At 42.3% G+C, this 12,301-nt stretch overlaps 3 protein-coding genes across 3 annotated transcripts; 1 reads left to right on the top strand and 2 right to left on the bottom strand.

The window, feature by feature from the left end:
• Nucleotides 1-49: 49 nt before the first annotated feature.
• On the top strand, nucleotides 50-1,114 carry MELLADRAFT_87887 (uncharacterized protein; the record flags this gene model as incomplete). The annotated part of the gene is made up of 3 exons (XM_007411097.1): nucleotides 50-178; nucleotides 257-1,008; nucleotides 1,096-1,114. The coding sequence occupies 3 exons, from the start codon at nucleotides 50-52 to the stop codon at nucleotides 1,112-1,114; spliced, it is 900 nt and encodes a 299-aa protein (XP_007411159.1).
• A 6,434-nt stretch (nucleotides 1,115-7,548) lies between these two features.
• On the bottom strand, nucleotides 7,549-8,361 carry MELLADRAFT_107458 (uncharacterized protein; the record flags this gene model as incomplete). The annotated part of the gene is made up of 5 exons (XM_007411044.1): nucleotides 7,549-7,752; nucleotides 7,824-7,881; nucleotides 7,948-7,985; nucleotides 8,059-8,140; nucleotides 8,228-8,361. 5 exons carry the CDS (start codon nucleotides 8,359-8,361, stop codon nucleotides 7,549-7,551), a joined length of 516 nt encoding a protein of 171 aa, XP_007411106.1.
• Nucleotides 8,362-9,975: 1,614 nt separating this feature from the next.
• Nucleotides 9,976-12,102, bottom strand: MELLADRAFT_64018 (uncharacterized protein; the record flags this gene model as incomplete). Its single annotated transcript, XM_007411043.1, has 10 exons — nucleotides 9,976-10,215; nucleotides 10,289-10,402; nucleotides 10,478-10,639; nucleotides 10,728-10,892; nucleotides 10,934-10,942; nucleotides 11,161-11,244; nucleotides 11,344-11,499; nucleotides 11,559-11,627; nucleotides 11,695-11,779; nucleotides 11,912-12,102. The coding sequence occupies 10 exons, from the start codon at nucleotides 12,100-12,102 to the stop codon at nucleotides 9,976-9,978; spliced, it is 1,275 nt and encodes a 424-aa protein (XP_007411105.1).
• Between the last annotated feature and the right edge of the window lie 199 nt (nucleotides 12,103-12,301).

The following is a 12,301-nucleotide window of genomic DNA, read 5'->3' as shown; positions in this document are numbered from 1 at the left end:
CTCTATCTGCAAGTACCCAGCGTCTTGTACCTTCACCACTCCTCTCTCGATGGACACCTTCACTTTTCCACCGCCTTCGAAGTCCTCTTCACCCGTTCAGGTCATTAGCGTTGAGACATCGGTCGAGAAAGATGCTCAAAATGAACGCGAAGTGCGATTGATCAATGCGCGCAAAAAGGTTAGATTTGCCCTCTCCTAACTTGAATTCTTCTCTCATGTATTGATACCTCTGTCGTGTTTCGTATTTGTGGTACAGCTCAAAAATTATAGATTAAAACAGGCAGCTGCGGCGAACAGCCGTGATGCAAGCTCTACTGGCTCTTTTGGGCTCTCTGCCAACCCTCTCAATCCTACCACAAGCGGAACCTTATCAACCTCAGCTGTTGCGCCTCCTGGCAATTCACGTCACCAACACACTCGTACTCATTCTCGTAACCAGTCCCGCTCTTCACTTGCTTCAATTCTGGTCTCAAGTGAACAAGTGAATATCATTGACGAAGTCCTGGCTCATCAACGCCGTCTGAGTGTCACCAAACCTGCGTATCATCATTCTCGACGTGATTCGCTCTCTAGGCCGATCGCCGCCCCCTCACTGGATTCCAACGCGACCAACCCAAATCGACTCTCAGCGACTTTTACTCCAGCCTCTATCAACGCATTCGAGGGCTCGTCCACTTTACCCGGTTTCAACTCCAATCGGATCAGTCTCCCACCTCCAGTCACAGGTACTACTCCTACCTTGGTATCCACGCCATGGGCCGGTCATGATCCTTCCCAACCCCATCAACGTACAAATTCCTCTTCATTTGTGCCTCATCAACACGGTCACGTCAGGCGCGAGTCGAAGCACATGCGTAAAAACAGTGTTAGCACTCGTCGGGAGAGTATTGAGATCATGGGTGGACTTGGCATCATTGGAGTTCCTTCTGCGCCTAGCGGTCTATGCTCCGTTTCACACTCTGAGAATCTAGGGGGTGCGAGGTCGATCAACCGAGGTAGCTGGTCAGGGTCAGTACTCATTTGCTCGCTTTCTTTTCTCTGTCTTTTTGCGTCCCCTCTAGCATTTCAGTCAAAATTTGCATCGTTAGCGAACAGTGGAGTTCCAATCGCCTAGCTCGCACTCGTCTGCTGCATCTCCACGCGCTTTTGTCGAAAACCGTGATTTTCATTGCCTGCGACCATGAATCATGGTGTGCAAAAGCAATATGAATTGGTGGTCACATTTCCTTGAAAGCCCGCTCAAATGGAGTGATGCATGGGCTGTTGCAATCCTCACACACCCATTTTCACGTCATCGCTTTTTGGTCCGCTGAAAACTGGTCAGCGCCAGGCTGTCCTTGTGCTTATTGAACCCCTTCACGAAATTCCAGAAGGCTGTATCGTACGCCAATCTTCTGGAATCCAAGTCCTCAAGTCACTCATTTGCAGATCTGTGGCCTTGCATAGGCTTCAGATCCCCAATGTATTACAGCCTGTCTTGACATCTTTGCACCACACAACATACTACGGTGAATAGGTTTAAAGTTTCATCCTTGTCTCATCTCGCGGGCCGATCGCAACATGTCGCGAATGATTCGTCTGGCATGATCAGGGTCAAGCAACGTGAAATTGGGTGAAGACACATCAAAACCATCCTGCCAATACGCTCATCATCCTTTCCCTGTCATCTCAGACTTTTGTCAGCTCAGACTATTGTATCTAGCCCGATTTGATGATTCTTCCTTCCACAGCCTGGCCAAACGACTGTCGGCAGATTTGACACATCTATCCTCTTAGCGCTTTTCTCTTACTATCTCATTTTTGGTGGCGTTGTTTTGTTGCTCTTCGTTACTCCTCAAGGGGGCTAGCGAAGAAGATCTATACAGGCATTGTTGCCCCGTCGTAGATCCCTAGATGTCCTGTGATCCATAATTCTGCACGCTCTGTCACATTCGCACTTATACATATCATCCTTTTCTATCTCCAATATCTGGCCATGGCTGAAATTGAGGACTGGCCTCCTTTGCTGACCTTTGCGGTGCCACCTTCATCCAGTTTTCCCAATCCTGCCTTGTCACGAGTCGATCCCTATTCTCCGACATGTACCACGAGTTCTAATACTTTCTCATCTCTCGGCCCTCGGCTTTCGGCGTCTGGCCTCGGTTCCGGCGCCGCTCATCTCTCAAATCTCGACCCTCCTGTCTCGGTCCAAACAAAGAAGCATACATCTGCAGATGTATCTCCTTGTACCATTCCGGTCGAGGTGGATGACTTGGATGGCGTAGAAAGGCCCACGGAATCTACGCAAGGTCCGATGTCGGTCGAGCTAGCCCGATTAGCTGCGCTTTCCGCCTTGGAGGGCAAACCAAGCCCACAAGGTCGAAATGCTGAGTTGAAGGATTCTGAAAAACCTTCGAACTCCTCGTGCGAAGGGGCTGGTATCACTTCACCGTCTAGGTGAGCAATTCCCACTATCTTGATCCATACCCCTTCGGCTGATCATTCCCCACATTCTTCTCTTGTCTAACTAGTATAAGCGATAACATGTCTATGCAAAGCATCACGCCCAAGGTATCCACCCCTGCGTATCATGAATCACACGGGACATTCCAACCTCATCCTTTTGCTTGCGCCGACTTGCAAACCGATACCGGTATCAATTCTGAACTTTCACCCAATCTCAATTTTGGTACCTCGCTTTCTAGCCGGAGTGAACGGCGAATGAGCTGGATTAATGGTGCGGTCAATAATGTCGGCCCTAATGCCGCTCCTGTGGTAGGTGTCCCTGGCATCAACAGTCTCTCGTGGGCTGGTGCCGGTAGTCTCGGACTGGCCAGGGATTTGAGTCGAGTGGAAGAAGAAGAAGAAAATGAAGACGAAGACGCCACAATGAGAATCTCGAGTATGATGTCACAACCTCGGGCGATGGAGACGGTTGCTGAGGAGGAAGAAGAGGACGAAGAAGATTCCACGTCGAATCCGATCCCCAAGCCTACTCCGCCCAAGCGACGACCCCATTCCTTGATATTCAACTCTCGCTCAACCTCTACTACACCTACTGGTTCACCTTCCTTTGGCTTTGGAAGTCGTACCTTACCGCCATCTAGCTATGCCCGACCTCTTCGAGCGTTAAGCTTGAGCCTGAGTCAACCACCTAGTGCTCAAGTACCTACCCCTCCTGCCAAATTGAAGCCTCTCGCGCTCACTTCTCCCAAGCTTCCAGACACCGGCTCCACCTTTGGGATATCTACCTCAGGATCGTCTGGCGCCACCTCACTTTCTCACTTCAGTGTCGCTTATTGTGGCTCCAGTTCGGCCAGCGCATCCCCCAATCCATCGACCAGTATGTTGAAATTCGAACGGCCCTTACCAGCTTCATCTGCTGTTGTTGGCTCCCAGTACAATCACTACAGTGCTGGCTCAAACTCAACAAATCGATCTTCATTGAGTGGTAGTACTGGAAGTGCGACTGTTGCAATTAAACCCTGCGTCACTCGATCCCGAAGAAGTATATCTTACTCCAAGTCGCCAAGTCCTGAACGAGCCAAACCTCCACTGACGATCAACACAGCCACTAAAGTCGGCCGCTTTCAAGCTCTTGCTCAACAATCACCTACTCATTCGGCCTCATCGGCAGCTAGTAAGACAAGTAGCCAGTTGGACCGCGAGCACGCTCATGATGGCTGGAAGCAGAGTCTGGTACAGTCTCTTGAGCAGAAGCATGGTGCTTCATTCTCCAGGCGCGAAAACGAGTCAATATTGAGTTTTCAAGCTGATGGCTTTGGTGATCTGGTCATGGATGGACTCGACATGGAACAGCTCGTGCAGAACGACTTTTCCGCTTTGGAACCAGAAGATGAACATGATGCTGGACAATCGATACTAAAGGCGGAGTTATTGAAGGCTCGAGAGGAAACTGGAAGAGTTAGAACAGAATCTGAAAGCGTCCGAGCTGACCTGGAGAATAGGATTTCGAAGCTTCAGAGACAGTTGGAAAAAATGCGCCAAGGTGGTGATTCTGACGATTCAAGCAGCCTGGCGGACGTGATGGAGGTATCTCAGAGTACTGATGAGACCTCTTCGTCGTTGAAACGCTTGGAAGCTGAGGTTGATGAGTTGAAGAAGTTGGTAGATGAACTTGAATCGGCGAAGAGTGAATTAGAAGAAGATGTATCAGGATTCAAGTTACGATTGAAATTCTTGGAAGGTCAGATGATACAAGAGAAGGCTAAAACAGCAGAGTATGAGAGGGACTTGAAAGAAAAGGATCGAATGATTGGCGAGCTATTGAGGAAGCGAAAGAACCGCAGCAAGACCAAAGTTACAACTAACTCATCAGATACTCCTACTTCATCTGATGACTCTGGCGTTTATGGTTCAGGATTGAGTGGTGCAACAGAGGAAGAGATGGAGGATGAAAGTGAGCTAAAGGCAGCTCAAGTGAAGCTGATCAATGAGATGAGAGATCAAATTTTTGCATTGGCGAGCGCGTTAGAGAAGGAGAGGTCTGAACACGTTGCAACGAAGGATGCATTAGAAGCGGTAAGCAGTGTGATTTTATATTAATGTCAGACGATGAGACTACTGACGCTGATGTGTTCGTACTTTGGTTGTGATAGGCTGCAATGCAGATCGAAGTGAATGAGTTGGATGCCGAAGGACCAGCAATGGCGACGCTATTTTCAGATGAAGAAACGAGCCCAGTTGATAGTGTACCATTTGAGTCGGTGGTGAAGCAAGTCCGAGACTCGCAGATCCAGAGCTCTAGTGACGATTCGAAGCGTTCAACTGCTGACGATGAACTGCTTGACCAGCTGAGCCCAATAGTGGCGACTGTCAAGGCGATTAATTGTATAAGAGAAGATTCAGTAGACTCCACAGACTCGTCGCCATCTGAGCCACTACCCAAGACACCCATTGTGGAACGACCTCAACTACATCATCGAAGCGAATCATTTATTAGACATTGGTCATTTCCCAAAGGACCTGTCACTCACAGCGCGAGAAGCTCAGAGGAGGACCATTGCTTTTTCTTTAGGCCTAATTCGATTGATATCACACTGCCACCGGTCGAGCCGGCCAAGGAAGTTCTTGAGACACCGCCCTTCTTATTTAGTTACCTTCATCATGAAGAACCAGAACAGATAGAGCAGATCAAGCCGGTCGCTTACCAAAAATTCTCCGTCTCGGCCATGACTCATGCACCAACGGCTCCACATGGTCTTGCAATGAGGAAGAAGGATTCGTTTAGGTCTCCACTATCGTCTGTATCATCAATTCAGTCGCATTATGGTGCTCGACAAGATAGTATAGGCAGCAGTAATGGGAAGCCTGGAGGCCCATCGCTGACCAGTCGTCTTTCGCTACAAAACTTATCAAGTTGGGTGGGAAATTACGTCGGAGGTGGAAATGGGATGAAGATGAAAGAAGATCTGAGATTATTACAATTAGAGAGACTAGAGCGTAGGTTGAAAGAGAGAGGAGTAGGAAATTTAGATTTCAGAAGATGTTTTGAAGATTCAGAAGATGATGATGATGAGATGAAGGAAGCAGTTGATAGTAATAGTAGTAGCAGTAGTAGCATTAGTACTAATTTGAGGCAAAGGTTTTTTGTGATTTGATTCTCATTCCATTATGGATTTTTTCTTAGTCATTCAATTTATTATTCTCGTATTCTGATCATAATGGAAACTGTCATCAATCGTCGTTCTCTTGTTTTCGTTCTTTTTTTTCTAAATAAAAATTATGATCTTTTCGATTTCTTTGTCTTTATCTTTGTCTCTATGTTTTTATGTTTGGTGTTTTTCTTTGAAAGAGATTGCAAGTTATTTTCTCTCTTATCATTCATCTCTTCACTCTGACTTCTTTGGTATTTGTTGATGTATTTGATTTTGAAAAACTGAGTAAACCAATGAAGGAGAAGAAAGTTTGATCTGTTCTTAAAATCTCTTTCTCTTTTAAATACCTTTCTTTATGAATCTGTTTTTCCTTTTTTTCTTTTGGTATTGTTGTTACTTTTATGGAAAGCAAATTATTTTGAACACTAATAAATTTGAAAACTTGAAATGAGAATGATGGAGTAAAAAGAAAGAAAGTCAAAGAGCGAAACTCGGATTTTCTTTGTGATCGAGCTACCCATTGAGAGAACAACAGTCCTAGCCAGCCTCAACTTTAGCTATTTGATGAAACAGAAAGTGAAGCTTTTGCAATTTCAGAGTTTTGCATAGATTTTTCTTGATCTTAAGGAAGTGAGTCTGATGTTGAGAACTTTGGTTCTCAAGGTTTATTTCTGCTTCTGGGCAAATATGTTTTGATCCAAACTCTTGTTGGCTTATATTCCAAGGTAACAGACCTCACGAAAAAAAAGTTGTATGGGTTTACTTGTTTCTCTTCAACTTGTATGATCATGAGAATGATTGAAAAAATCAAGAGAGTGATTTCCTACAATCATCATTATTTCTCATAATTCTTTTTGTGGGTGAATAGTAAGTATGTAAATGGAAATCTTACTTTCTAAAATTTTATGATAGGATGGATACTCTTGAGGCTTCCGGGTATTGAAGATTAAAAGATACTGAGAACTATTGAGATTAAGGTGGAGCACAGAAAAAGAAATGTCATTATGCACGCAAGTGAAAATATTAGAATGCATTAACCTTCTTTAGATCCTTTGAGTGATATCTCATGTGATCAATTGTGGAACATTTATTTTGAAGAATTTGGGAATGGAGAATCATAAACCCATTTGTGGTGAATTATGATCAAAATATTTATTGGTTTAGATGATGTAGATTGTAAAACACTTGGGCTCTTTAGCGTACGTCTTAGACCTTAGCTTTGTCTTGCCACTAATTAGAGCCTTCTCCAATGGTTACCTATCAATACGGAGAAAGAGTGATCAACTTGCTTTGTTTTCATGATTTCATCCGCAAAGATTGGTTCCTTTGCCACTGCTGTCAGCCCTGAGCCCCATCACAAAGGGTTTTTAGAAATCATGCGTTGGTCATTTTAAACTCAGGAAAATGAGTCTTTGAGTTACTTCTGCTCTGCTCAAGAGGTTTATGATTGTTGGGTATGTTCAAGTTTTAGTGTGTATCAAGATGCAAATATTTTGATTTGAAATAGAAGGCAATTTCAATCAAAAGTAAGCTCCATTTTTTCAAAATTCAAAATCGAGTTTCGCTTCTGCTGCGAAATAAGTAAGATGATCTCATAGTCTCCAAGGGTGAATCTCAAGATTTTTTCATCGTCAACCGCACAAATTAGAATCTTTCTTATCCAAAGATCTTTCGTCAAAAAGTGACATGATATGAAGTAGCTTGGATTCAAAAATCCTAACACACGATGTGATTCCATTGTTCAGATTGTTCAGATATCAGAGGTAATGGGTAAAGAATAGTAGAAAGAGATATAAGGAAATGTTTGGTATGAAGATCCAAAAGGCTGATGAGTAGGTGTGCCACATAACAACAGACTACAAGCTGATCATTCAAGAGATCGAATGGAAAAGAAATTCAAGAAGAAAAAGTTGTGTTTCCGTGTGTCCATGATAAAGCAGTATAAATCTTTTCAGTCAGTTTTGTACCAAGCACCAGTTCCATCATCACATTCTTTTCCGAACCCGTTACGAACAGTCACCACGAGTGATCCATGGCTAGTGTAACCAGTGTATGATGTTTCATCATGTACACTAACCTCATGATCAATGTGAGGTTCGTCATCATATTGGACTTGCGGTTTTACTGAGTCTTGAGGAATCCAAGTGGTGCCTGCCTGTGAATTTGAAGTTTTTCATGTTGGTGAATTGATAGGCATGTGAGGAAAGGATAAATCCTGATACGTACATGAGAGTGGCAAGTGCCGAGGACATCTTTAAGCGCCTTCCAAGCAACATCTCTCGGGCTGTGTTGTTTCAAATAAAGATTATTAGTCCAAGGGTGACTTGGATGTCTATCAACTACGACCTACATGGCAATATCACGACCATCTTTTGTTTCAAAGACAACCTAGCAGAAAAAGATAAGGGATCAATTTGGAGGAAATTAATCAAACGCATTTAGATTATCCAGCTTTACTTACTTGGCAGCCGTAACAACTCTTACGGTTTGAAGATTTGTTATCAACGATCCATTGACCTTTTTGTTGATACTTGTTTAAGACTCTAGAATTTGTAATAAATTGTCATAATAATAAGTATCTATCAGTATATTCGAAGTCATCCTGTTCAAAAAGTTGTCAAACGCCTTACAATTCGCAGTCGTGAAGCTCAATTTTTCCCTTATGAGCTGCATCTTTATCACATTTGATTGAGTTGTTGAGCGGATTGGCAATAGTCACAGAGGCGACTGCCAATAAGACCAAAACTTTTGCGATGTTAAACATGTTGAAGATTTTTGATGAGACGAAGTAGCGCGTTGAAATGCAAATGATAGTGATATGATAAATTGGGATGGAAAGATGTCTCTAGCAGATGGATTTGTATCGAATGAGGGAAGAGGCAAAATGGGACATTCCATCGTCCTTTTATATCCTTTCTTGCTGCCATCCTGAACACTCCCCCATCCCAAGTATCGCGTTCCTGTGGCTCCACTCCGACTCACTCAATTTTTTACTTGCAATACGGAATCAACGTGATCACATGAATGACTAACTGTGATTTTCTACTGTTCAAAATCTCGACCGACCGTGTTGGACCTCAAGATGGGATCAGATGGACAGCTTGAAATGGACATCTGGAGGGACTTTGTAAAAATGTACCCTGAATACACACGCTTTTCGGAATAAATGCACCGCTCGCTTTGGGATTCGACATTGATATCCAGCTGCGCTCGAACCCAGTATTGTACTGCGATGCCCTTGGGTTCCAATTTGTCCCATTATGGGGGCAAGGATCTGTACTTCTTTTTTCGTCATGCATAAATGTGGCCGAGTTTGTAAAAACAGGCGTATGTCAAAGGTCCAGGAAGTCGATCGGCCCTTTCCGCCGAGGGATTATTGCGCGGAGGTCAGCTCAAGATCTTGGATCTACATATGTAAACATCACGTCACTTGGAGGTTCATGCTCACCAGTGATTCGGGCGGTAGATGTATATGTTTGAAGGGATCTTTTTGACTCGTATACATTGATGGGTGCACCGCCTTTTAATGAAGTAAGCTTATATCAGGCGGATTTAACAGTGAAACATTTGTGGAAGACCACGTCGTACACAACCAAGATTGAGAGCTCATAAGTGGGGTTGAGTTGAGGCTTTAAAAACAGACTTTTAAATACTGCATGATGCTGTGGACCCAATTGCTCATCCGACACTGTTAACAGAGAGTGTTATAGTCGACGTGTATAGCGGCAAAAATACGATCCCCTTTTTATTGAGTAGGGAGAACAATAAGCAGGACGAGGCCGCGTCGGAAGAGGGGCTTAGTTAAGTTTAGGAGAACAAGGATTCGCAATAGAAAGTTTGGCACCTTCATCTTGCATTCTAGAGGCATAGTTGTCAAGGTGAAAGTTTGGGCGGTGCAAACAATGTCACAATCATGATTACCAGATTCAAATCAGGGTTCAGAAGTTTCATCAAGTGCGAAAAAGTACAGAGAGATGGAAAAGAGGGACGATTGAATCAAATGATGTTGGACTGCCCTTTGGTGTGATGTGGTGTTCACACTACATAGTCAGAACAATATGCTTTCGTTCAATGATTTTAGAAAGTCCTTGCCGAATACCAAGTGTGAGGATTTGGAAAAAAAGATTTTTAAAACAGTTTACACGATAAATCACCCAGGTTCTTGCTTGATGAAATCATTCACGCATAACTTCAACCCATGATTGGCTTGAATGTGCTGCACATACAAGCAAGCACTCATCATCCAATTTACACAATGTATTTAGAGATATAAATATCAATTTCAATCAAATCACCCATTCATGATATTTTCCAAGTGCTCGAGAATGACATTAATTTTTCAAGTTGAAAAAAGCAAAAATAAACAACTGAAGATGGTTTACTTAGTTAAGAAAATTTTAGAACCAGGACTTTGATTTCTAGTCGGACTGATCTCATCTCTTAAATGTCGATGTCGAGTAGTGATAGATCCAGTTCTTAATATTGATCCTCCTGACCTTGAATCGCGTACAGCCGTATCAACTCCACCGTTTCCAAACAATAGTTTACGAGCACTACTGATAGAAGAAGCTGAACTTCGATCTTTGGCATGTCTGTTGGGTGTTTTGTGCTCTTGGTACTAAGATACGAAGAGTAAGGAATTTTTGAGTTTTAAGGGTTCATGACAAGTGAAGCAATCAAACTGGACGTACAATTGCTGCCAAGATTTCAACCGAATTGATGTTCTCATCGGGTTTGGGATGGTCTAAAGCATCGTCGTTTATTACTTCTTCTTCTTCCCAATCCATTACGTCTTCGACTGCTTGCTATTCACAAGAATTCATCTTCAATTCCACAACTGACCAGCATGTAAAAGCAAGGAAAAAACGAAAAAAACTGACTGCCAAACTTGATTTAAACGTAGAAAGCGCTCCAAAGATATCCTCAGCTCTGGTTACTGCATCTTGACCAAGATATTTAATCATTTGGGAAAGTTCATTCTTTAATTCAATCGTGCTCTTCTCAAGAGCTTCGATCATTGGTTCCCCATTTTCGATAAATAACTAAGTGAAAAAGTGCAAGGACATGTCCAATTAGTATCCCAATACTACATGACACGTTTCTCTTTAGTTCCAAAATATTTTTGATTACCTTCATCTCAGGTATGAAACGGTCTCCACCCAGAAGTTCTTTATTTGAGCTCATGATCTCAAGTTCTTCCTTTGCTTGCGTCATCCCGATTAACATATTCTTAACGGCTCCCAATACTTCTGAAAATGAAACTTTCAAATCCAAAATAATTCCAAGAATATCAAGCTCAACGAGTAAGATGAAAAAAATAAGATAAATCTACTTACTTCTTGATGCTGGATCAAGATGAGGAAGTTCATCATTTAAAGAGATACATTCCTCTTCATGCTTTTTTAAATACCTAGCTATATAATGGATTAAACTATTCCTGCATTCTCCTTTTAAATTCGATCTTGTTTCTCTAAGCTTGAGATTTTGAAAATTTCCGAAAAGAAGAAAAAAAGTTCAGGGTCAGAAATGATGGAAACTTTTTTCAAAAAATTAAATCACATACCTTTGAAAGAGCGGAGATTTCAAATCCTGGCGCATTACCTCTAAAAGTAGACGAATTCAGTATATTTCCAAACTCTAGAACATACTAATTTATAAAGAAAAAATTAAATTCACTCTTCCATCAGTGATGCCTTTTTTTGACAGCATTCTTATCACATTTATTTCGCGTGAGAAGGCACCTTACCAACATAATTCTCTTGAGCTTTGATGATCTTTGGACTTCGGCGGTCGCACTTCTCAAAACCCCCAACTCCGGTCCAAGGTCATTAATCTCGTCCACAAATCGACGGCGATAAATCATAGTTGTAAGTCGATGCTGCAGTCTTGGAATATCCATCACCTAAAACAGTTGGATCTTTTAGAGACTCGACATCCCTCGCTATAGAGTAAGATTCTTACTTTCATAACGTATTGATCAGCAGTCGAAAGCGTTGTCTTTGCCCCTTCAAAAGACTCGATCGCCTGAATCTGTACCCATTTGTTTGATTTGGCTCAGTAAGTATGATTTCTATATGATCATGAAAAAAAGACTTACTTCTTGAGGTGTAGGTGAGTAATGTCTAAGTGATTTCAATGTTTCTAAGGTCAAGTCCCTATCACGCAGAGACAAAATCGCTTGCCTGATATCTTTATTATCTAATTTAATCCCGGCAAGAAAAATGGCTAGATTGATTTTTCAACACACATTCAGATCATTCTTTATGAGTATACTTTCAGATTTTTAATGAAAAGATAACTCCATAGGATCTCACCAACCAATCTTATTTGCTCTATCTAGTGATAAGCGTGTCGTAGTAACTGTTTGTTTTGTCTGGGTCTTAGATTGATAATGAGGTTGAACTGAATATTGGAAATCTTTCAATAATTCCCGGATTTCTTTCGATGCTGGAACCATCTTTTCATCATAATTCCAAATCGTCGTTCTGATATCTTGGGGAGGCATAGTAAGTTTGTTCCAAAAGAATGGCTAGCGTGATATATGTAAAGTTTATTTAATGGATTAGTTCACTGTGTCGATTATCTGTCAGTTCTGTAAATGAATCTCACCTTCATCTTTGTTATAGCTTCATTCTTAGTAGGTACTGTTTTAGATTTGAAAATGTCAAGGGGCTTCAGCATCCCCGCTCTCCAAACAATAGATT

The sequence above is a fragment of the Melampsora larici-populina genome (assembly GCF_000204055.1).
Source record: "Melampsora larici-populina 98AG31 unplaced genomic scaffold MELLAscaffold_23, whole genome shotgun sequence".
NCBI classification, from domain to species: domain Eukaryota; kingdom Fungi; phylum Basidiomycota; class Pucciniomycetes; order Pucciniales; family Melampsoraceae; genus Melampsora; species Melampsora laricis-populina.
Note: the sequence above shows the minus strand (reverse complement) of the source record. Positions and strands in the feature narration are given on the sequence as shown.